Source organism: Urocitellus parryii, chromosome 1 (assembly GCF_045843805.1).
Source record: "Urocitellus parryii isolate mUroPar1 chromosome 1, mUroPar1.hap1, whole genome shotgun sequence".
In the NCBI taxonomy this organism is placed as follows: domain Eukaryota; kingdom Metazoa; phylum Chordata; class Mammalia; order Rodentia; family Sciuridae; genus Urocitellus; species Urocitellus parryii.
Window position 1 is genome coordinate 167,713,063 of NC_135531.1, and position 21,972 is coordinate 167,735,034.

The 21,972-nt window shown below is 44.1% G+C and overlaps 1 protein-coding gene across 3 annotated transcripts in view; it reads left to right on the forward strand.

Moving 5' to 3' along the window:
* LOC144256753 (uncharacterized) overlaps positions 1-15,072 on the forward strand; it is a 34,409-nt gene extending 19,337 nt beyond the window's left edge. For all 3 annotated transcript variants that reach the window (XM_077802241.1, XM_077802243.1, XM_077802242.1), the window contains 2 exons: positions 6,674-6,766; positions 8,604-15,072. In XM_077802241.1, the coding sequence (XP_077658367.1) occupies positions 6,674-6,766; positions 8,604-10,363 (1,853 nt within the window). In that variant the 3' untranslated portion in view covers positions 10,364-15,072. The remainder of the gene's footprint in view (positions 1-6,673; positions 6,767-8,603) is intronic.
* Positions 15,073-21,972: the final 6,900 nt, after the last annotated feature.

Here is a 21,972-nt window from a genome sequence, read left to right on the forward strand (position 1 = left end):
TGTTCATTTAATTGTTGTCAACCATAGTTGTTCTTCTATGCTACAGAATATTAGAAGTTATTCCTCCTATCCTAAAGCACCCCTGAACATACTAACCCACCTTCTATCCCCTGTACCCTTCCCATGCTCTGGTAAACACAGTTCTCTCCACACATGTGAGAATATGCAGGATTTGTTTTTCTCCTCCTGACTAATTTTAGTTAACATAATGTTCTTTAGTTACATTCATGTTGCTACAAATGATGGAATTTTGTTTTCTAAATGTGTATGTGTACCGAGTTTTCTTTATCCTTTTATCTGTCCATGCATACTGAAGTTGATCCTCATCATGGCTTTTGTGAATAGTACTGCAGTAAATGTGCTAAGCATAGTTTCAGCCACGCAACCAGCACGATAGCTTCATAATAGAGGTTCGAAGCATAAAAATTAACTAGTGAGTTTTAAAATTAAAGAGACATAATTCTCATTTCCTTATTTGCCCAGCCCAGAGACAGCTCTTCCTAGCTCCTGCCTCCAACCACCTAATGTGGTGGTGAGGTTAACATGAGAGGCCAGCGAGAGAGAGAGGGAACATGCCAGGGAACATGCCAGCTTTTATTGGGGAACAAATAATTCAAGGGAAAATTCCATCCAGTGAAGGTCGAGGGGTCCAAGGTAAGGGTCAGTGATTGGTCTTCAGATCAGTGGTCAGGCACACCCTCCACACGGACAAGCCCTCGCCCCTGGGACAGGGTGGGGAAGGCTCTGACACAGCTGTGTCTAAGCACCTCTCATCCAGCCAGGGAGGTAACTCAAATCACCTGCCAGAATGGCTTCCCACAATAGTTTTCTCTTCAGAGCACTGGGTTCGCCTCCTTTGGCTATGGGCAACTGACTGTATCATGTGGTAGTTCTATTTCTAATTTTTTGAGGAAACTTCCTACTGGTTTTCATAGCTTCTCTCCTCTTTCTCATTCCCAGCCACAGCATGGGAGAGCACTTTTTCCTCTGTATCCTACCGGCCTGTGTTACATTGTATCATTTTGATAATAGCCACGCTGACTGCAGACTGCAGGCTGCAGAGCATTAATGCCTCCTCCGCGTTCTGATTAGAGACCTGGAGGTTTAGTCATATACTTGTGGATTGTTTGTGTCCTCTTTTGAGAATGCCTATTCTGGTCATCTGTTCAGTTTTTAATTGGTTTATTTCTCTGCTGTTGAGTTCCTCATATATTCCAAAAATTAATGTTTTTGGGGTAAATGGTAAATATTTTCTGCATTAGATGCATTGACTATACACTTCTGCTAATTGTTTTTTTGTCAGAAGCCTTTTAGTTTGACATAATCTTTTGTTGTTGTTGTTGTTGTTTTGGTGCTGGGGATTGAATTTAGGGACAATTGACCACTGAGCCATATCCCCAGCCCTATTTTGTATTTTATTTAGAGACAGGATCTCACTGAGTTGCTTAGCACCTTGCTGTTGCCGAGGCTGGCTTTAAACTCGGAATCCTTCTGCTTCAACCTCCTGAGCTGCTGGGATTACAGGCATGCACCACTGCACTCAGCCTACTTTGATATAATCTAATTTATCAGTTTTTGCTATTTTTGTCTGTGCTTTTGGGGTCATGTCAAAAAAAATTTTTGCGTAGGGCTTGCTGGTTCATGCCTTAGTCCCAGCATTCAGGAGGATAAAGTGGAAGAGTCAGTCCAGCCCAGGAGTTTTGAGACCAGCCTGTGCAAACATAACAAGATCTCATATCAAAAAACAAAAACTTTGCTTTGATCAATGTCCTGAAGTGAAATCCCCTGTTTTCCCTTTGCAGTTTCATAATTTCAAGTCTTAATATTGAAGTTTTTAATATATTTTGTGTTGATTTCTTTATGTGGTGAGAGGTGGGGTCTAATATCTTCCATCGTCATGTGGATGTCCAGTTTTCCAAGCATTTACTGAAGAAAGCTTCCTTTCTCAATATATGCTTATGCTGCCCCTCGTGAAAATCAGTTGGCTGTAAATTTATAGATTTACTATTGGTTTCTCTCATGTTCCATCGGCCTATTTGTCTTTTCTTATGCCAGTATCCTGATGTATTTGTTATTGTCACTTTGTGGTGTGTTTTGAAGACAGCTTTTATTCTAATTCCAGATTTGTTCATTTTGTTCATAATTGCTTTTACTATTCAGGATCTTTTGCACATTCATATAAAGTTTAGAACTCTTTTTTTCCAGTAAATGCTCTCCCAATTTATAACAGTGGTTTGTCCTTCTCTGCGCATGTGCGCGAACACGTGCACATGTTTGTCTTTAATTTCTTTCAGTATTTCATAATTTTCACATAGAGATTCATCAATTGCTTGGTAAAATTTATTCTAAATGTTTTATTTTTCAGTAGCTATTATGAATGGGATTGTTTTCTTGTTTTTTAATCTCAGCAATTTCATTATTGTATTTTAAAAACTACAGATTTTTATGTTGATTTTGTTCCCTGAAATCATACTGAATTCATTTATTTATTCTAACAGTTTTTTTGTTGGAATCTTTAGGTTTTCCTGTAAATACAAAATCATGTCATTTGTATATAAGGACAGTTTGACCTCCTTTCTGATCTGCATGCCCTTTATTTTGTTCACTTGTCTTATTTCCAGTACTATGTTAAATAATTGTGGTAAAAGTAGACCCTTTTCTTACTACATATTTTAGAGGAAACAATTTTAGGTTTTCCCCATTCGTTAAGATGTAGACTGGGGCTGGAGTTGTAGCTCAGTGGCAGAGCATTTGCCTAGCATGTGTGAGGCACTGGGTTTGACTCTCAGGACCAGACAAAAATAAATAATGAATTGGGGCTGGGGATGTGGCTCAAGCGGTAGCACGCTTGCCTGGCATGTGTGCGGCCCAGGTTTGATCCTCAGCACCACATACAAACAAAGATGTTGTGTCCGCCGAAAACTAAAAAGTAAATATTAAAAAATTCTCTCTCTCTCTCTCTCTCTCTCTCTCTCTCTCTCTCTCTCAAAAAAAAAAAATAAAATACAATGAATAAATAAATAATGAATAAATAAAATAAAGGTATTGTGTCCATTGAAGAAATAAAAAGATGTAGGCCATGGGTTTGTCATATTTAGCCCCTATGGCACTAAGGTATATTCCTTCTAAGTTTTTGAGAGTTGTATTAATAAAAGGATGTTGAATTTTATGATCTTCCTTTTTGTGTCTGTTGAGATATGCATATTGTTTTGTGGGGTTTTTTTTGCTACCCCCAAGTCTCCTCTCTGCCCCTTCCTCCCCTTTGCCCAAAGTTCCTCCATTCTTCCCATGCCCACCCACGCCCTGCCCCATTATGGATGAGCATCCCCTTATCAGAGAGAACATTCAGTCTTTGGGTTTTGGGGGTTGGCTTACTTCGATTAGCATAATATTCTCCAACTCTATCCATTTACTTGCAAATGCCATAATTTTATTCTCTTTTAATGCTGAGAATGTTCCATTGTGTATGTATACCACAGTTTCTTTATCCATTCATCTATTGAAAGGCATCTAAGTTGCTTCCATAGTTTAGCTACTGTGAATTGAGCTGCTATAAATGTTACGTGGCTGCATCACTATAGTATGCTCATTTTAAGTCCTTTGGATATAGACCCAGGAGTGGTATAGATAGCTTGGCCAAATGGTGGTTCCATTCCCAGTTTTTTAAGGAACCTCCTTACTGCTTTCCAGAGTGGTTACACCAATTTGCAGTGCCACCAGCAACGTATGAGTGTACCTTTTCCCTCACATTCTTGCCAACACTTATTGTTGCTTGTGCATATAGTTTTAATTCTCCATTCTGTTGATATGATGAATTACATTTATGGATTTGCATATATTGAGCCAGTGGGATAAGTCACTTATGATCACAGTGTATGATCTTGTGTCCTCTTTAATTTTGTTAACATTTTGTTGAGAATTGCATTCATGTCATCTCCTTGGATTATTGGTCTTTAGTTTTGGGGGTTTTTTGTTGTTGTTGTTTGTTTATTTTTGTTGTTGTGTCTTTTGATATCAAGGGTAATGCTGTTCTAATTTATTGAGTTTGGAGGGTTCCCTCCCTTTCAAGACTTGGGAGTAACTTTAGAATTCATGTTAGTTCTTCTTTAAAAGTTGACACAATTTACCAGTGAAGCTCTCCAGTCCTTCCTGGGCTTTACTTTGTCGGGAGCTTTTTCATTTGGGATTTAGTCTCATTGTGAATTATTAGTCTGTTCAGATTTTGTATGTCTTCGTGGTTCAGTTTTGGTAGGTTGTATGTCCAGTAATTTATCCATATTTTCCAGGTTTTCAATTGGTGTATAGTTGCTAATAGTCCTTTGTGTTTCTGTGATTTCACTTTAAATGTGTTCTTTGTCATGTCTATGGTAATTTATTTGAATCTTCTTTCTTCCTTGGTTAGCTTAGCTAAAAATTTGTCAGTTTCATTTATCTTAAAAAAGAAAAGAAAAACTTTGTTTTATTGGTCCTTTGTATTCTTTTTTTGTTTGTTTTGTTTTCAGTCTCAATTTTTTTTTATTTTTGCTCACACTTTTCTTCCTACTAAATTTGAATTTGGTTTTTTTTTCCTTTTCTGATTCCTTGCATTGCAACACTAGGTTGTTTATTTGAAATTTTTGTTTTATTTTGTATGGATGTAGGTACTTATTGCTGTAAACTTCCCCTTTAGTGGCATTTTTGCTCCATAGTACTGATTTTGTACCCATAGGTTTTGGCTACTGTGTTTTTCAAATTCATTTATCTCAATAAATTCTAAAATTTGCATTTTAATTTCTTTCTTACCAATCAGTCATTCAAAGAATATTTAGTTCCACATATTGGTAAAATTTCTAATGTGTATTTTATTGTCAACATCTGGTTTTTTCCATCATAGTCAGAGAAGGACACATAGCATGATTTTAATTTTTTTTTTATTTGTAGAGACTTATTTTGTCTCCTAACATTTGATCTACCCTAGAGAACATTCAATATGCTTATGAGAAAAATGTATATCTTTCAGCCATTGAGTGAGATGCTCTGGAAGTGTCTGTAGGTTCAGTTTATCTGTGGCCTGGTTTAACACCAGTATTTCTTTGCTCCTTGATTACCCAGACGACCTGACTGTTGAAGTCCTCATGTATACTGTATTAGCATCTGCTTCTCCTTTTAGATCTAGTAATGTGTGCATTATAAATGATTGCTCCAACATGGGGTGTATGTGTCCTTACAGTTGCTGATTCCTTTATCACTGTGCAGTGCATTCTATAATGCAGATTTGATTTAATATGCTTTGTGTGATGCAAGTATAGGTGTATCTTCCTCCAGGTGGTTCCTATTTGCAGAGCATATCCTTCTCCGCCCCTTCACTTTCAGTCCCTGTGCTCTGCCCTCGTGAAGTGGTTTTCTTTTAGGCAGCATATCATTGCATCTAGTTTTCTTTTTATCCCTTCAGTCATCTCTTGGGAAATTTTCTTTTTACACATTCAGGGTTATTACTGATATGTACAGACTTACTCCTGTCATTGTTATTTTCTTTCCTGGTTGTTTTGAATATCCGTTTCATTTCTTCCTCTTTGGTTAATTCTCGTTTGGTGATTTCCTGTATTGATAGGGATTTATTCTTTTTCTTTGTCTGCTCTGTACTCTGCGTGTCTTGATGGTAGTTATCATCCTTTCACTTCTAGTGTACGACTCCTCCTCCCTTAAGCACTTTCGTACATCTGATGGTGAAGAATTCCCTCAACTTTTGCTTGTCTTGGAAAGTCTTTCTTCATTATTTCTGAAGGATAGCTTTTCTGGGTACATAGTCTTGGCTAGCATTTCCCCCCCCAGAACTTTCAATGTTATCCTGTGAGGTTTCTGTTGAGAATCTACTGCTTCTCTAATGGGGGTCTCTCTTTATTTATTTATTTATTTTTTTGTAGGTAACTTGATATTTTTCTCTTGCAGTTTTCACAGTTCCCTTTGTCTTATAGTTTTGACAGTTTTACTATAACATGACTCAAAAGACCATTTTTGCTAAAATTCATAAGGGAGCTTCCTGGACTGAATGCCCATATGTTTCCCAGATTAAAAAGTTTGACAAGTTGTTTCATTGCATATATTTTTTAAATGTCTGTCTATTCTCTGTCTGGAATACCTATAATGCAAATTTTTGCTTTCTTTATGATGACCAAAAGTCTTAAAGGCATTCTTCGTTTTTCTTAACTTTTTCTTTTTAAGATCCGACATGATTATTTTAAAATACCTGTCTTCAAGATCAGAAACTGATTCTTCTTTCTGATTAATTATGCTGTTTAGGCTTTTAGCTGACTTGTTTGCTTATGTTTTTCCCTTTCTTCTTTCTAATTTTATGGAGTTTTTTATCTCCCCTGATTTCTGATTGGTTCTTTTTTATTTCATCTATGTCTTTGTCCAATTTCTTCTACATATCATAACGTGTGTTTCTAACTTCTTTGTATTGTCCATCTGTATTCTTCTGTCTCCTCAGTTTTCTTAAAAATCATTCCTTGAATTCTTTCTCCAGCTGTTTAATTCTGCCCTAGTACATTGTTCCAGACCATAATAATGTGGGATGCTCTCACAAAGTGTTTAGATCAGTCTCATCATTGCACAGCTCCCAAAAGGCTGTGTCATCCCTAAGTGCACCTGACAAGCAGCCTGGCACAAATCTTTCACTGTTTTCTGTTAACAGGGCACTGCCTTGCAAAACCTGAGGTGATCTTCAAGCTGGAGCAAGGTGCTGGGCCGTGGACAGTAGGCGAAGCCTCACACCAGCGCCTCCCAGGTCAGTCAGTGCACGCTGCGCAGGGAGACCAGAAGGAGAGCCCCACAGACACCAGCCATGTTGAGCTGTTTTCATCTGTGTTTCCTCAGGTCCCAATCCTGAGGAAGCAGGTCTTGTGCTTCAGCCCCTTCCTTTGTACAGTCTCCAAGGAGTGCTCTCTCATGTACACCCATGTTTATGTTCTCATAATGTATACTTCATTAAATTTTCCCAAACCCCCAACCCCCATATGGATCTTGACATTTTTTGATTGGTTACTTTTCTTTCCTCCAGTTTCATAGCCTGCTATTTCAGGCATTTTATTCACATTATTTCTTTAACACTTGCTAGTTGATCACTTTATAGGCAGTGTTTTTTTAAACTCTGGGGATATCAACATTAATGAAACAAATGCATCTTCTCTTTACATTTTGTTGAGGAAAAAAATATAGCACATGTATATAATATTTGGCAGTAAGAGCCACAAAGAATATTTTATTAGGATGAGAGAAAGAAAAACATGTTGTTATGATTTTAGAAACGTAAAGAGAAGAAAGTTTTAAAGAAATTGTCATCCCTTGGGCTCATTTTGAGATGATGTTTTCCAAGTTTGGTATATAAAACATAGGTAGATGTAAAATCTAGATTTTGAGACTGGTCATGAGTATAATGGAGATACAGATTTGGAAATCAATAGCCTAATGCTAGTATTTACATCATAGTTATTCAGGTTGTCACCTAAGGAATGGATAAGAAAATCAGAAGAGAGGTCCAAGGCTGGAGCCTTGTGCACCACGTCAGGACTCATGAGGTGAGGAACACCCAGCATAAAAGTATGCAAATTGATAGTCCTGGACTGGGAGGACAACCGGGAGACCTTGGGTCTGCAGGCCAAGGGAATCAGGAACTTCATGTTGAAAGGCTTCAGTGTCTGTTGGGAAATGGAATTTTACTTAGCCTTTACCCTTCATGCTGTGGAAATCATTCAAAGACAATAGATTTGTACAGGAAACTCTCTTTTCTGTGAAAGTAGAAGACGGCTGAACCTCCAAACACAAAAGCCTACAGAAGCAGTGAGCTGCCAGCCAGGGTACATGTGCCTGGGACTGGGAGAGGATGCCATTAGTGTTGAGCCAGAAAGGCAGTAGCAACAACTGATACAAACAACATACATTTCAAAGATGGCAGGTTCAGCTTGGTTTACTGAGCCAAATCCTTTATATTCCAGCAAGAAGATGGATTGGAGCTTCCTGAGAAGCATAGATACATTAGATTAGGAATTAAGTGGAAGCTGTCTTTAGTGTGGGAAGGGTAACTTGAATTCTTAAAACCCCAAAGATTTCTACTACATTACCTTAGGGAAAAGTGAAAACTAAAACACACAGATAGCAGTTCTTTCCTAAACTATATTCCTGCTCAGGTGAGAGACAGATCAGCCATGCCTGCATGATGTAAGTAGCTAACCCAAGAAAACTTGGCCACTACAAACCTGAAAGAAAAGCACAGCAGGGTGGGATTATATCTACAAATATTGTAAGAAAGAACTAGAGAAAAAGAACAGAACAAATAACAGATGAAACCAGTGAAACCTTCAGCTAGGCACTCGGTGAGTGTTTTAACCAAATATCTTCCTACATTTCAGAAGAATAAAGTAACCTCAAGCAACAAAGTAACATGATAGATACTAAAATTATTAATTATAATTTTTACATTCATTAGGGCCAAAACACTCATAAATCAACACAGTTATTTTGCAGTTTCACGTCATTAGGATAAGAAGGCACTTCTTTGTGTTTGAATTTCATAGCAAATGCTCATGTGTTTTTCATGGATATTGTTCTTTTTTGTATCATTTTAGATGTCCAGAAAGTGAATGGCCTGAATGAGACCAGCCAGGAAAAGCAAGAGAGGCATTTCTGGCAAATTGTACTCCCCAACAGCAGCACCTCAGCTGAGGAGAGGTTCACATTAGGAACAAGGTTTAACTTGAGCTCAAAGCAGGTTTCAAGTCCGGCTCCAAAGAGTGGGCCAGAGGGGCTTAATGTGTGGCAGAAGGAGCTTCTCCCTAGCAAGCCTGAGGAGGTGCAGGATGGAGCGGAGCCTAATGGTCTTAACATTCCTGAGAAGCCCCCCAGGCATCCTGATCAAAGAAATCTACTAAAGGTTCAAAGTAGGCAGCAGCAGTTCCATCACTGTGGACAGGGGAAATCCTTCACAGTGAAAGCATTGTGGACACTGAAGAGGCTTCATGTGGGAGAGGCCTCCAGCACACTCAGTGGAGGTGGAAAAACCCTGGATAAGGTGGCACTTACTGCCCAAGAGATGACTCAGGTAAGAGAGAAAACTTCAGAATGTAATATGTGTGGGGAAACTTTCTGTAAAAACTCTAAAGTCAATGCACATAAGAAAATACAGAGAAGACTGAAATGTGATGAATGTAGTGGTGGCAAGAAGCTATTGGTTAAGAAGCCATACCTTACGAAACTCCACAGGTCACAATCAGAATCAGAGGGAAAGCCCCCTACATTCAATGAACGTGAGAACTTTTGTCAGAAGACACGACCTACTGGGCACCAGAGGACTCACAGAAGAGCAAGACCCTTTGAAGGTTACGAATATGGAAAGCACTTTCCCCAGAAGTCACACCTCAGCAGGCATCAGGGAACTCCCATAGGGGAGAAGCCCTATGAGTGCAATATGTGTAGGAAATCCTTTTCCCGGAAGTCCCACCTCAGCAGGCACCAGGGCACACACACAGGTGAGAAACCCTATGGGTGTAAGGAATGCTGGAAGACGTTCTACCACAAGTCATCCCTCACGATTCATCAGAGAACTCACACAGGTGAGAAGCCCTATGAGTGTAAGAAGTGCAGGAAAAGCTTCTACTGTAAGTCAGATCTCACTGTGCATCAGAGGACTCACACGGGTGAGAAGCCCTACGCGTGTGAAGCCTGCAGGAAGACTTTCTACTCTAAGTCACACCTCACGGTGCACCAGAGAATTCACACGGGTGACAAGCCTTATGCCTGTAAGGAATGCAGGAAGACTTTCAACCGCAAGTCTAACCTTACTGTGCACCAGAGAACGCACACAGGTGAGAAGCCCTATGAGTGTGATGTGTGCGGGAAAACCTTCTATCAAAAGTCCCACCTCAGCATGCACCAGGGAACTCACACAGATGAGAAGCCTTATGAGTGTGAGCACTGCAGGAAGGCTTTCCTTCACAAGTCATCCCTCACTGTGCATCAGAAAACTCACTCGGGCAGCAAGCCGTACACCTGTGAAGAGTGCAGGAAGACATTCCTGCATAAGTCTTCCCTCACCGTCCATCAGAGGGCTCACACAGGCCACAAGCCCTATGTCTGTGAGGACTGCAGGAAGGCTTTCTACTGCAAGTCACACCTCACTGTGCATCGGAGAACCCACACAGGCGAGAAGCCCTATGAATGTGGCGAGTGTGAAAAAGCCTTTCACCAGAAGTCATATCTCAGCAGGCATCAGATGACTCACCAGAATGAGAAGCAGTATGAATGTCAAGAATGCAGGAAAACTTTCTACCGAAAGTCATCCTTCACTGTCCATCAGAGAACACACCTGGGGAAGACGGCACGAATATGATGTATATGGAGAGCTCTTCCACCAGGCATCAGAAAATGCACACAGGGAATCCTCCCACAGTGAGCAAGTGTGGGGACAGAGTTAGTGAAAAGGCACATGTCAGCAGATGTCAGGGACGCCAGAGAGAGAAGTCCCCGCAGCAGGCTCTGTGGTCCCCAGAATCCAGTTCTCTCTGGGGTGCTCAGCCTCCAGGGGGCACCTCTCCTGTGTGGGCCCTGGAGCTGAGTTGCACAGCAGAATGTGTACCTGTGGCAGTCATTCCCCACAGCCCAGCCCAGCCTAGCTCAGAACTTCCATCAGGTTCTGCTCCCTGAGTTCTCATGTATCCTGGGCCTCATGTGAGCATGAATACCAGGTGGCTGGTCTTGAGAGCCAGAGATAAAGGCACTGGGACTTAAGAGAAATGTAATTTATTGGAGAGAGCAGAGGTCTTTCTACTTGTATCCCAGAATGCTCCATTCTTATTTCACATGAGCAAGAAATACTCTGTTGGATCAGTGCATGAGCTATTTGCATTTCATTGCAAACCCACTGTAGTTAATTCACTTTATAAAGTTTCTAAGAGAAGTTATCTCTCTTTTTTATTGCAAAAATTCCCACATGAGAGAAACCTGTACTGTCACCTTTGATTCCCAAGTCAGCTTATGGAAAATAGGAACAATCATATGGAAAAGTAACAAATTGAGAATGTCTTATCAGGCAGGTTACTTTCATGAACACTTTATGAATAAAGTAAACCTTCATACATTTCTTTAACTTGTAAAAGCTTTTAACACACCTTCTGACTTTTTATGTATAAACTTTGTAATGAAGGAAAATTATCAGTATCTGTAATTTGTATGTTAATTTTCCAATGAAAGTGTTGAATATAGTATTGGAGATTATTTTAAAATATTTGACTATATGCCAGAAAATACTGCCTGTCAGATGTCCTTATCATTATGTACAGAGTCACTGCAGTTGGAAGGAGGCAAGCAGGTGGCATAGCAAGATCCCATCTCAAAACAAAGAAGCAGATGGGTGCTGACTGGACTTGCATCAGGAATGCCATAGAGGCTGCTCAGGGCCTTGCTGAGTTACTGTGGCTGGCTTTGAACTTGCAATTCTCCTTCCTTGGCCTCCTCAGCAGCTGGGATTACAGGTAGGCCTGTGCCACCTCACCAGCCAGGGGGTCTCTCACATTTCCACTGTCCCTAAACTCTGGGTCCCACTGCTCTCCTTCATTTCCTGAAAGTTAATAAGACTGCTCTGGAAGGCAGGCAGATCTAAGTCCATCAGAAAGCCCCCTGAAGCATTCCTAGTCCCATCCTCACCACCCTCATGCCAGGGTCAGGAGATCAGATGGTGTGAATGAAAAGGCCTTGGACTTGCATCCAGCTTTGGGCTCTGGAGAAGGGACCAGGGAAACTGAAGCCTCAAAGAAACAGTGCCCATACTTTATCCACATTGGACCTTACTGACTTTGGAGGACCCACCTGAGTCTCCTTCCCTGGGCACTGCCTGAGAGGCACTCAGCCCAGCTCAGCTGCTGTCCTGTACCTTTTTCACAGGCAGTCCTTGATCTCCATGAGGAGAGCAGGCTGGTGTCATGTGCAGGCCCAGTGCTCACAGTGGGCAGGCTGATAGGGTGTCTGTGAGTCTCAGGGAGGAGTTTCCAAGCCCTGAGACCTGAGGGCAGACTGGGATCATGTGCAGGCCCAGCACTCACAGTGGACAGGCTTGTGTGGTGTCTGTGAGGCTCAGGGAGGGTGTTCCAAGCCCTGAGACCTGAGGGCAGGCTAGTGTTATGTACAGGCCCAGCGATCACAGTGGGCAGGATGGTGGGGTATCTGTGAGGCTCAGGGAAAAGGTTCCAACCCCTGAGACCTGAGGGCTCTGTACAGGCTCCCTAACCATCAGGATCCTGTCCTGACTTCTGCCGCATTGCCCCCAGTCACCTCCACCATGGGTCCCAGCCACACCTCACCCAAGTCACCATGAGCCAGCTCGCCCTGCCCCTGCCCAGTTTCTGTGCTGGAGGCATCTCTCCTAGCCACAGCAGAAGGGAAGAGCTGAAGGAGAAAGCTCACCTCCTCTCTTAATCTGGAGGCCTCTTCCCACCTCAAGGCCCTCACCTGCTGCTGCTTTTTCTTCTGGACTGCCTGGGGTTCATCCCTAGGGGACCCAGGTTGAGGTGCTCCATAACCATGGTCAGAGAAAAGGTAATGAAAATTCCCTGCACTGGTTAGCACTTGACCCTTGACTGTGGGCCCTGGATAAGTGGGTGAGCCAGGTGCAGTGATGCTCCCAGATCCAGCACTCGGAGTGTCACCTCAGGCTGTGGCCTGGTCTCTCCAACCTGACCTCATCTGGAACCTGTGATGTGAACTCACACCTGCCTCACGGTGTCACAGCCCTGAAAGTACCAGTAGCAAGCTCTGTCACATGCTCTCCCGCCTAAACCTAGTGCACACGCCATGCCTGCACATCAGGGTCATCAAATACCCATTTTCCAGATGAGAATCAGAGACCTAAAGGAAGACAGTGACTTCCCTCCCCTAGGGGTACATCCCATCTCAGCTTTGTTCACCCCATACCCTGGCACCACTAACTACAGTCCCATCCTCTGAGCTCTCGAGGTGTGTGCAGGGCCCAGGAAGGCACAGCCATGGTAGGAGAGGGGCAGGGTGTCCCAGGCAGGATAAATGGCCCCTGCTGTCCTCACCCCAAACAATCCAGAAGCAGGCCCTGAGGCCATGTTCAGCTTTACCTCCTTAGGGAGTTTGCAGAACAAAACACTCCCTCTCCACTCAGAAGGTGCTCTCCAAAAGGGCCTGTTCTCACTGAGGGGGCTGAGCTGAGATTTTACTCTTTGACATGGAAATTTCTAACATCTGGTCAGGAAGGATCCACTAAGCATGCAGGACCTCACAGATACTCTCATAAAACATCTGACGATTACATTGATTACATCGCTGCTAACGGGTCATCAGTGTAACAGTCCTGGGATGGTTACTCAGCAAGTCACCTGAGAAATGACCAGTGGGACCCTTGTGCTGATGCCTGTATGGAGCAACCTGCCAGCATGTCCTCCTCAGGTGGCCCTCACAGGTGGAGGGGCCAGTGCAGGAAGCATACGCAAACACTCTGTTTTCCCACTCCAGGCTTGTACACAATGGCTGGTGCCCCCCAAGGAGAGGATTGTGCCCTGTGGATCCTGCCCCTGGGTGTCTGGCACTCCCTCTTCCACTCACTCATTCTGCAGATACTCTCTGCCCTGCTTTGAGCCCATAACTGTGCTTCCCCAGCCATCCTGACCCCTGTGAGCTTCCCAGGTGAGCTCAGGCCCACTGTGTGAAGGAGGAAGTATGGCCCTGGGGTAGGCAGGGAAGGTGGGCACCAAGAATCACTCATTTTATTGCGTGGGAGGTTCACAATTTCAGGAAATGTCAGAGATTGATCAAACTGGTGTATAGATTTAACTCCATCCCTAGGAAATCCCAGGGAGGCTTTTTGGTTTTATTATTGCAGACTTTACGAGTTAATTTTACAATCCATATTACTCCATGATGGCCAGTAACAAGTGTTGTCAAGGATGTGCAGACGGCGAGATCCTTGGGGTTTGGGAATGGGAATGGGGGCACTGTGAGCACCGCTGTGGAGCTCCAGGTGGTTTGACAGGCAGTTGCCCTGTAAGCAGGCAGCTCCTCGGTTGGACTGCATCCTGGTTGATGGAAAAGGCAGGCACACCTAGAGCCTGGGAACACTGTGAACAGCAGAACTCTTTAAGCAGCCCGCAGTGGACGTTTTCCAGGGGTTCATGAGTTGAACAGGTGAGTTTATTCCATCCCGGAGGGAACCTGAAGTCTGTCAGCCAAAGGAGAAACTAAATGGTCCACCACAGGGTGGGCTCCTTCAGCTGACAGACTTCAGCTTCCTCTGGGTTGGAATCAAGACCCTCCATGTGAATAGACCATAGTGGGTGGGTGGCTGGGCTGACTGGGTTTCACATTCAAGGCTGTGATGATTGGCTTGTGGATATATATACACATACATATTTGTTTCTTTTTTTTCTCATTTTTAGTGACAGTTTTCCTTGACTTTTGAAGATTAAGGAATTTTGTTTGTTGGTTTTGCTTTTGATTGCTTGTTTCTCTTATTTCACTTTCTCTCCTTCTATTGCTAACAGCCAAATTCTATTCTCTCTTTCTCCCTTTGCTTTTCTATTTTTTAAATTATTCTTTGTAGCATCACCTGCTACATATTCTCTACTTTCTCTCTTTTCACATTTTGAACATTCTAAACTTTCTTTTACTTTCCTATCACATTTTATTTTCTCATAATAAACTGTGTTTTAAAAACCTTATAGAATCATTTGGTTTATGTACCTTCTGCCCCCACCATTTATTTGCAGTTATTAGTATGGTATTTGACACCGGATGAATGGGGAAAAAATGTAGTGGGTTTTATTTAGCCATAAAGAAGAATGAAATTATGCCATTTGCAGGAAAATGGATGGAACTTGAGAACATTATGTTAAGCAAAATAAACCAGACTCAATATCACATGTTGTCTCTCATCTGTGGATGAGAGGAAGAGGGAAAAGAAAGGTGGGAGAGGGCAGAGATCTCATGAAAATCAAAGGGAGATCATGGAACATAGGAAAGGGACACATAAGGGAGGAGGAAAGGGAAACAGAAATACTGGGGGTTGATAATGGCCAAATTGTATTATTGTGTCATGTGCATATATGGATATGTAACAGCAAATCCCACCATTATATGCAACTGTAATGCACCAATTAAAAAAAAATAACAATGAAGAATTTAAATCATGAAAAAAATAAAGTGACAATAAATTTCACTTCTCTAGACTTTATTTCATATTCATCTTTTGGATATATTTTCTCTTTAACATATGGCTTTGAAAACTCATTTTAATTCTTTAAATTATGTACTTTCTCTGTTAGTTTATCATGATTTACTATTGTTTCTGTTGTCACTGCTAATTTTCTTCTTGCGGGTTTTTCCTTACTGGTTAAATGAGTCTTTAGTAGGTCTTGCCTCCCTGCCCTGCTGAGCCAGGTCAGCCCTGGATTATAGATGTGCTTATGGTAGGAACTTTGTGTGTTTGGGGCCTCCAAGTTCTCTCTTTGGGTATCATAGACAGAGATGATTGATAGATACAAAACAGACAATAGGTAGGTAGGCATAGATGATAGGTAGGCAGATGTAGATTTAGGTGAAGTACAGGTATAAATGTAGATATGTAGACACTGGTGATGTTGGCCTCCTCAGCTTCTGGGTAGCGTGAATCTGAGGCTGGGCCTGGCATTTTCATTTCCCAACCAGGTATCTTTATTTTCCACACAGAATCTTCCTGCCTGCCTCCTAAAGAACTGGAGGAGCTTTCTCTGGTCTCTGCTGTGTGTGGGTACTGAATGTCCCCCACAGGCCCATAGGTTTGGTCCTGCGTGGCCCTAAGGAGAAGAAGTGGACACCTTAACAGGGCCTCACCCAAGGTCTTTGGTTATTGGGGGCTTCCTGGTAGGATCCAGCCCACTACTCCTACTCCTTCTTTCTATGTCCTGGTGATGAGATGGGCAGCTGGCTCGAGGAAGTGTCCACACACCACAGTCATGGTGACGAGCCAGTCTTCTATCAGGGCATGTCGATGGTCTCAGATGTTTTGCTGTGGTGATGAAAAGGTGATGAACACAGTCACATTCACAGTGTGGACAGTCCATCCTTGGCCTGAGGATGGTGTAGGTGTCCTTCCAGCTGTCAATCTAATCCTAGCCCAACTTATGACGATGGCAACTGCAACCCGCCTGTCAGACTGTCTGCCTGTCCCATCCAGCCCAGGCATGCTGCAGCCCCTGTCTCTGCACCTGAGTTCCTACTTCCTGCTCTCAGTTTCATCCTCACTGCTCTGAAGCTGCTTCCTTCTCAGTGTTGACACCTACAGATGGCCCTTGATTTCTTTCAATTTCCACTATGAGTTTTAATGCATTATTTATGAGAGTTTTGCATATTGGGGAAAATGTCCACATCTGTAAAATGAGGACAACAGAGCCATTTTCAAAGTCAAGGTGATAGTGCATATAAAATACGTAGCACTATACCTGGCTTATCACTGATTTCTGATGATGACAATGGCAATGATGATGACAAAGATGGTGTCATCTCCAGCCCCACCTCTCAGACTGTTTCCTCCATCTCTACCTAAAAGACATCTACCTATGATACAGACCAGGTATCCCCCATCAAAGAGACCCCCTACCATAACTGTAGCATACACGTTTCTCTCTTGATCAACAAGATCTTTACAGATGTCAGCAGGATTTCTGCAGACAGCACTGTGGTTTGAAGCTTCCTTTTCCTTGTAAGTGCCCGGTTTGCAGACTAAAGTTGTGATGGAGTCTGTCTCAAAGAGAGCTTGTTGCTATGCTACAGATACTATCTCTGTTTTCTTGGTAAAAACTTTGTGAAACCTCTGTCTAGCCTAACCCACTGTCATGTAACCACCCCACTGAATATAAATCCAAAGGAATTTCCAGACTCAGGGTCCAGAGATACTTAGGTATTAGCCCTTCTGGACTGCTGTGGCTTAAATAAACCTGCTTCCTGAAAATTCCTCGGTGTCCCACCTCATCTGTCCAACATCACCTACTTTTCAAGAGTGCCTTGAAAAATACCCCTGGACCCTCCCATGAATTAGTCACTGCCCCTGGTTTCTTGCAGCACCTTCTGTGAGCTTGGTCTGTACAGCTTGGACGTTTCTGTGAGACATGGTAAAGTAAGTCTGACATGACACTGACAGCCCAGGGCAGACCTGTCAGTCGAGCATGTTTCCCTGGAGCAGGATCTGGTTCACAGTCTTTGCGCTGCTTCCAAGCCACCCCCAGGGCCTTTTCTCTGCTGGTCTTCACCTGTCCACCTCCTGGCGATTTTCCGCTCTTTACTCTGCGAGGCTGGGTTCCTCTCTTTGGCCTATTCCTTTACATTTTCTCTGTGTTTTCTCCTTGTTTTTACCTCACAATGCAAGCGCTATTTCAGCAGGTTATTATCCCTCACCTTTCTTTAAGGACTGGAATCATGGTGACCTTGCAGCACTTAAGCTATGAAATGACCTGTCTGGTTTCAACATGCATTTGGCTCAATTGAAGCAATGGTGAGCCATGGTGATAATAAAAACAAAACCAACTCCGATATTGAAAAGTCCTTGAAATACATTCAAGTCATTCTTATTTTACATGGGTTTTGCCTTTTTACTTCATGACTCTTACTTTTATTGAGACAGGACATCAGCACATCCATGGTAGGTACAGTAATTGAAAACAGAGATCCAGGCAGCAAGTGAGATTCCTCATCCTCAGCACCCTTTACTCCAGTCCAGGGAACAGACATTCTCTTGGTGTTAGCTGAAACACAAACAGCCCAGGTTCTTGCAGAAGATACTGCAGATCCACACTATTTCCATTTCCTTTATTTATCTGAGGCCTACAAAGATTAATATGAAACATTAATTAGTCAAATTGACTACGTATAGCTTTTATTATAACCGAATCTTGACTCACAATCAATCAAGTCATTGCTTTTGATTCAAAAAGCTGAAGGATGCTTTAGTTTTAAATTTACAAGGACAAGTCTATCCAAAGGAAACAGCTGCTAGCAACTCAGCCAGATGTGGCCCTCTGGTGGCTGTGCTTGGGAAACACGGTTCCCCTCCTCTAGTTGTCAGGGCTCTGTTGAATCCAGCCATTCATTGTCTAGGGTGCCTGCTAATCACATCCAACCAAAGACCTAAAGCAGAGTGGTTCAAGAAGAGAATCCTGAGGTAAGTGGACCAGATCTGCTATCACTATTTCCAGTGTGTGACCACCTACAGAGGAGAGAAAATGCTAGGACATTAGGTTCAATGTGCTGAAGAAACATGGAAGGAGCCAGGGCTAAGGGGGAGGGAGAGAGGAGGGGGAGGAAGGAAAGAGGAATAGGAGGGGCCAGGGCTAAAGAGGAGGAAGGAAAGGAGGTGGAGAGGGAGAGGGGGGAGGGGGAGAAGAGGGCCTGGGGCTAGGGAGGAGGAAGAGGAAGAGGGGTCAGAGCTAAGAAGGGGGAGGAGATGGAGGAAGAGGGGCCAGGTTGGAATGGGGAGAGCTGGCAGAGGATCCAGGATCCCTGCAGAGGGCGCCCAGAGAGCTCACAGGTCTGTTTAGGGGAAGTTGCTGGGAAGGGTTCTTTTTTCTTTTCTTTCTTTTTTAAAAAATTAATCTCCTCTTGAGTGGGTAATCATGTACCTTTTTAATTTTTTTTTTCCTTTTTGATTTTTTTCCTTATTCTGTTTTATCCCTGTTTTTCTTTTTTTAAAAAAATAGAATTGAAATTCACATAGCATAAAATTAACCACTTAAAGTATAGCATTCCTTGGCATTTATGACACAATGTTTTCTACCACTGTTGTAGGGACAAATGAGGCAAGGCACTGAAGATAGCAGGAAACAGTTTTATTTGGCTGCAGCCAGGTTCAGAGGGCACAGCTTTTGCTGTAATCAATCAATCCCCTGAATCCTGAGTCAGGTATTTTCAGAGTATTATACCCAGCATGTAAGGGGAGGGACTTAGAAGTTCACAGTCTGCAGAAGTTCACATAAAGCAGCTTTTTCTTTCACTGTTTTGGGCAAGTTAGCCCTTCAAGGACAACACCTGAGAAAGAGAGAGCTGTTTCTCCCCTTTCTTTCCTCCCCCTGCCAGCTGTTACCATGGAGCCCAGTTGGTAACTTATCTTAAAAATGTAGACATCTCTATGAAGCCCAGCTCAAGGCCAGAGGCCTTGTTTGCACATTTCTACAAGCTACTTTACTGGATATATTTGTGAAAACTAGTAAGGGGGTGTCCAGCACCTGGAGAACTGGTATCTTATCAGCCAGTGGCCAAGTAAAACAGGGCAACACGAAAATAGGAAGTTTTTCTACATTGAACTCTTTTGTAGAGTCTCTTTTGCTGAAAGTCCTAAAGTCAACCATAGTGAAGATTTCTGGAGAAGCCCAGTTAAGACTTTTCTGTAGAGAAAGGGGGTGCCACTTTACCATCTCTGATTTCAAAACATTCCCAGCATACTCAAGTAAAACCTCCAAACCACAAAGCAGCTGCACTCATTTCCACTTCCACCTCCTGCCCAGTCCCCATCCTTGACACCCAAAATTAGTTTTTGTTGGCTCTCTGCCTCTGTCCTCTCTCTCTCTCCCTCCCTCTCTCCCTCTCACCCCCATGTCTCTCTGTCTCCCTCCCACCCTCCCCCATATCTCTCTCTCCCTCCCTCTGCCTCTGTCCTTCTCCCTTCCTCTCCCTCCCTCCCTCTCTCTCTCACCCTCTCACCCCCAATGTCCCTCTCTCTCCCTCCCACCCTCACCCTCCCCTGTGTCCCTTTCTCTCTCCTTCCCACTCCCTCTCCTTCTCCCTCCCTCTCTCCCTCTCTCCCTTCTCTCCCCCTCTCCCATGTCCCTCTCTCCCTCCCTCTCTGCCCCTCCCCCTCTATCTTCCTCTCCCTCTCTCCTTCCCTCCCTTGCCTCCCCCTCCCTATCTATCTTCTTCTCCCTCCCTCTCTCACTCTCCCTCCTCCCCTTCCTATCTCCCTCTCTCCTCCTCCCTCCCTCCCCTTCCTCATCTCCCATCTCCCTCTCTCTTCCTCTCCCCCACTCACTGTTTCTCTCCCTCTCTCCTCTCCTTCCCTCCATTCCCCTCTCTCTCCTTCCCTCCATTCCCCTCTCTCTCCCTCCCTCTCCCCCCTCCCCCTCCCCTTCTCCCTCTCTCTTCCTCTCCCCCTCACTGTTTCTCTTTCCCTCTCTCTCCCTTTCCCTATCTCCCTCTCTCTCCTTCTCTCCTTCCCCCCTTCCCCCTCTCTCTCCCTCCCTCCCCTTCCCCTCCTTATCTCCCTCTCTCCTCCCTCCCTCTCCTTTCCTCCTCTCCCCATCTCCCTCTGTTTCTTCCTCCCCCCACCCCCGTAACTCTTTCTCCCTGGACTCACCCCTTCTGATCACTTCATGGAGATGGAGTCCCACAGAGGATGGTGTTGAGTTTGTGGTCCTCCTGCCTTAGGACTTCAAGCCTGGTACCTGAGGCACCTGTGTCTGGGCAGCTTTTGCTGGAGGCTCTGCACCACAGTGAGCCCCTGCTTAGCAAGGAGCACCCTCCCTGGGCCTTCAGACAGATTTCCACTCCATAGAAAGGATGGTTCCCAGTCTTTCTAGATGTTGCTAGCACTTAGCCCTTCACATCTGCTTCTATCACAATTTGCTCTGCTAATCTTGGGAGCACACTGTGATTCCTTAAATGTAAAATTTGTAAATGGTATATAAAGTGTCACTTATCCCTGGGGTGTCCCGTGATGTTTGGGTGCATGTGTACGCTGTGCCATGTTTGAACCAGGGGAGCAGGTCTTCTCAGATATTCACCACCCTTTCTGCTAGCTTCTAAGCACCAACTGTGCCTCCCCGCCCCTCTGCCCTGCTTTCCCCACAATGGATGCCCTAGGCCCTGAGCTCCCACATCTTCTGGAGACCCTACAGGGCTGATTTTGTGTGTTAGTTCTGGTCACTTGGTATGAGGATCTCTGGTTCCATCCATGTCAACACAGAGGACAGGACCTCTTTCTTAGATGGATGACTGTCTCCCATCCTGTGAAGTCTCCACGTTTCCTTTAGCCACCCATCTTCTGGATGCATGGCTGCTTCTAGGTCTGGCTGCCATGGATAGGGCTGCAGGCAGCATGGCAACCTGGTGCCTCTCAGGCATACCATCCCATGTCCTCTACACCTATGTGGAGTGGGTTGATGGATCTCCGGTGCTTCCACTATAGGAACCTCCCTACTGTGCTCCCTAATGACTGCACTGGAGCACTCTAGGTGGTCAGGACCCAAGCCCTCCTTCCCAACTCCAAAGGACAAGTGAGAGAGGTTGCCTGGTGAGAGCCACTCACAGGACCACATAAACAAGGTGTGATCCTTGTGTTTCTACCTGAGAGAGGACAGCTGACTTACAAGAGAAGGTTCCTCCTGAGGAGGTAGGGAGGCATCAGGGGCTTAGACTTTCTCAGCAGTAAGTGAGCATCTCAGAGCCCCTAACACCTCTGTTGGGTGAAACCATATACCATCCCCTGATGCCCAGGCAGCCTTCCCAGTGGCTCTTCTCCCACTAAACCTTTCAAGGGTGTGTGAGGCTTGAGGGGAGAATAGGCAGAACAAGCCGGTGGGGGCAGGCCTTAAGGGGTGAACGGAACCCAGTGAAAGATCTGCAAGCAGCCAGGACACACAGTCTCAGTGACTGGGAAGCAATGAGGAAGGGTGTCTCCAGGGACAATGCCAGAATCAGACCGAGGTCACCATGATCTGGAGAACTTTCCCGAAGGAACTGCAGCCCTCGGCAGCTCTGAAGGTCTCCAGATAACCATGGAGTTTTATCTGAACTCTCTGGCTCTGGAGGTTGGCTGGGCTCCCAGCCTTGGTGATCTGAGCCCCTCCTTAGGGCTCCTGGTGGCCCCAAGCTGGTCCTGCTGGCCATCTTCCAGGGGCCTTACTTGATCTCAGACTCTTCCCTTATCTCCTGCTACCAGCATCTTCATCCACCTTCAGGACT